This window comes from Acyrthosiphon pisum, unplaced genomic scaffold, assembly GCF_005508785.2.
Source record: "Acyrthosiphon pisum isolate AL4f unplaced genomic scaffold, pea_aphid_22Mar2018_4r6ur Scaffold_20096;HRSCAF=20789, whole genome shotgun sequence".
NCBI classification, from domain to species: domain Eukaryota; kingdom Metazoa; phylum Arthropoda; class Insecta; order Hemiptera; family Aphididae; genus Acyrthosiphon; species Acyrthosiphon pisum.
This window is the reverse complement of record NW_021769419.1, coordinates 1-1,000: the sequence shown is the minus strand read 5'-3', so window position 1 is coordinate 1,000 and position 1,000 is coordinate 1. Positions and strand designations below refer to the sequence as shown.

The following is a 1,000-nucleotide window of genomic DNA, read 5'->3' as shown; positions in this document are numbered from 1 at the left end:
TAAAAAAATGGTTTTTATTCAAATTAATTTTTTTTTTTATTCATATAAGACTTTTTTCTTATCTAATTTGGAATTTTTTATCCGATTTACATTTATTAATCAACCAGGCTTTAATTCTATTTAGATTTTTCAATAAAAAATGATTTTTTATTCAAATTTTAAATACATTTTTATCTTATTATAACCATTTATTATTCTTTTTATAGGTATTGGATGGTACAAATCTTTCATGAAGCGTCATCCAAATATATCTGTCAGGACAAGTGAGCATGTGACAGCTGCAAGTGCCTGTATTAGTGAACAAGATATAAAAAAATGGTTTGAAGGTATTAAACAGTATTTAAAAGAAGAAGGTTTATATGATATATTGAGTGATCCAACAAGAATTTTTAATGGTGATGAAACCGGGTTTTCCTTGTGTCCCAAAACAAAAGCAGTTTTAGCTCCCAGGGGTTGTAAAGATGTATATGAAGTCTCAGTAGGGAATTCAAAAGAAAATTTAACCGTCATGTTTGTATTTAGTGCAGCTGGAGTGATGTGTCACCCGATGGTTGTGTACAATTACAAAAGAATTCCTCAAAATATTTTGAGCTCAGTACCGACTAACTGGGGAATTGGTCTGTCTGACAGTGGTTGGATGAAATCTGAAACGTTCTATGAGTTTATTGCAAATATTTTTCATCCTTTTTTACTACAGAATAACATAAAACTACCTGTAATTTTATTTGTTGATGGCCATAAAAGTCATCTCACATATCAACTTAGTACACTTTGTTCTGACTTACAAATTATTTTAGTTGCCCTATACCCTAATTCGACTAGGATATTACAACCAGCCGACGTAGCTGCTTTTCGCCCACTCAAAGAAGGTTGGAAAAGAGGAGTATTTGAGTGGAGGAAACAAAATTGTTCAATGGCGGCTGTAACTAAAGTAGATTTTGCTCCAATTTTACAAAATGTTATTAAAGAAAACCATAACACCAGACATTTTAAAAAATGG

At 31.0% G+C, this 1,000-nt stretch overlaps 1 protein-coding gene across 1 annotated transcript; it reads left to right on the top strand.

Annotated features, from left to right (window-relative positions):
- Window positions 1–206: 206 nt before the first annotated feature.
- Window positions 207–931, top strand: LOC103311807 (the record flags this gene model as incomplete). Its single annotated transcript, XM_008191519.1, has 2 exons — window positions 207–263; window positions 348–931. Coding segments are annotated over 2 exons (641 nt in total), but the record flags the coding sequence as incomplete, so codon positions are not given.
- Window positions 932–1,000: the final 69 nt, after the last annotated feature.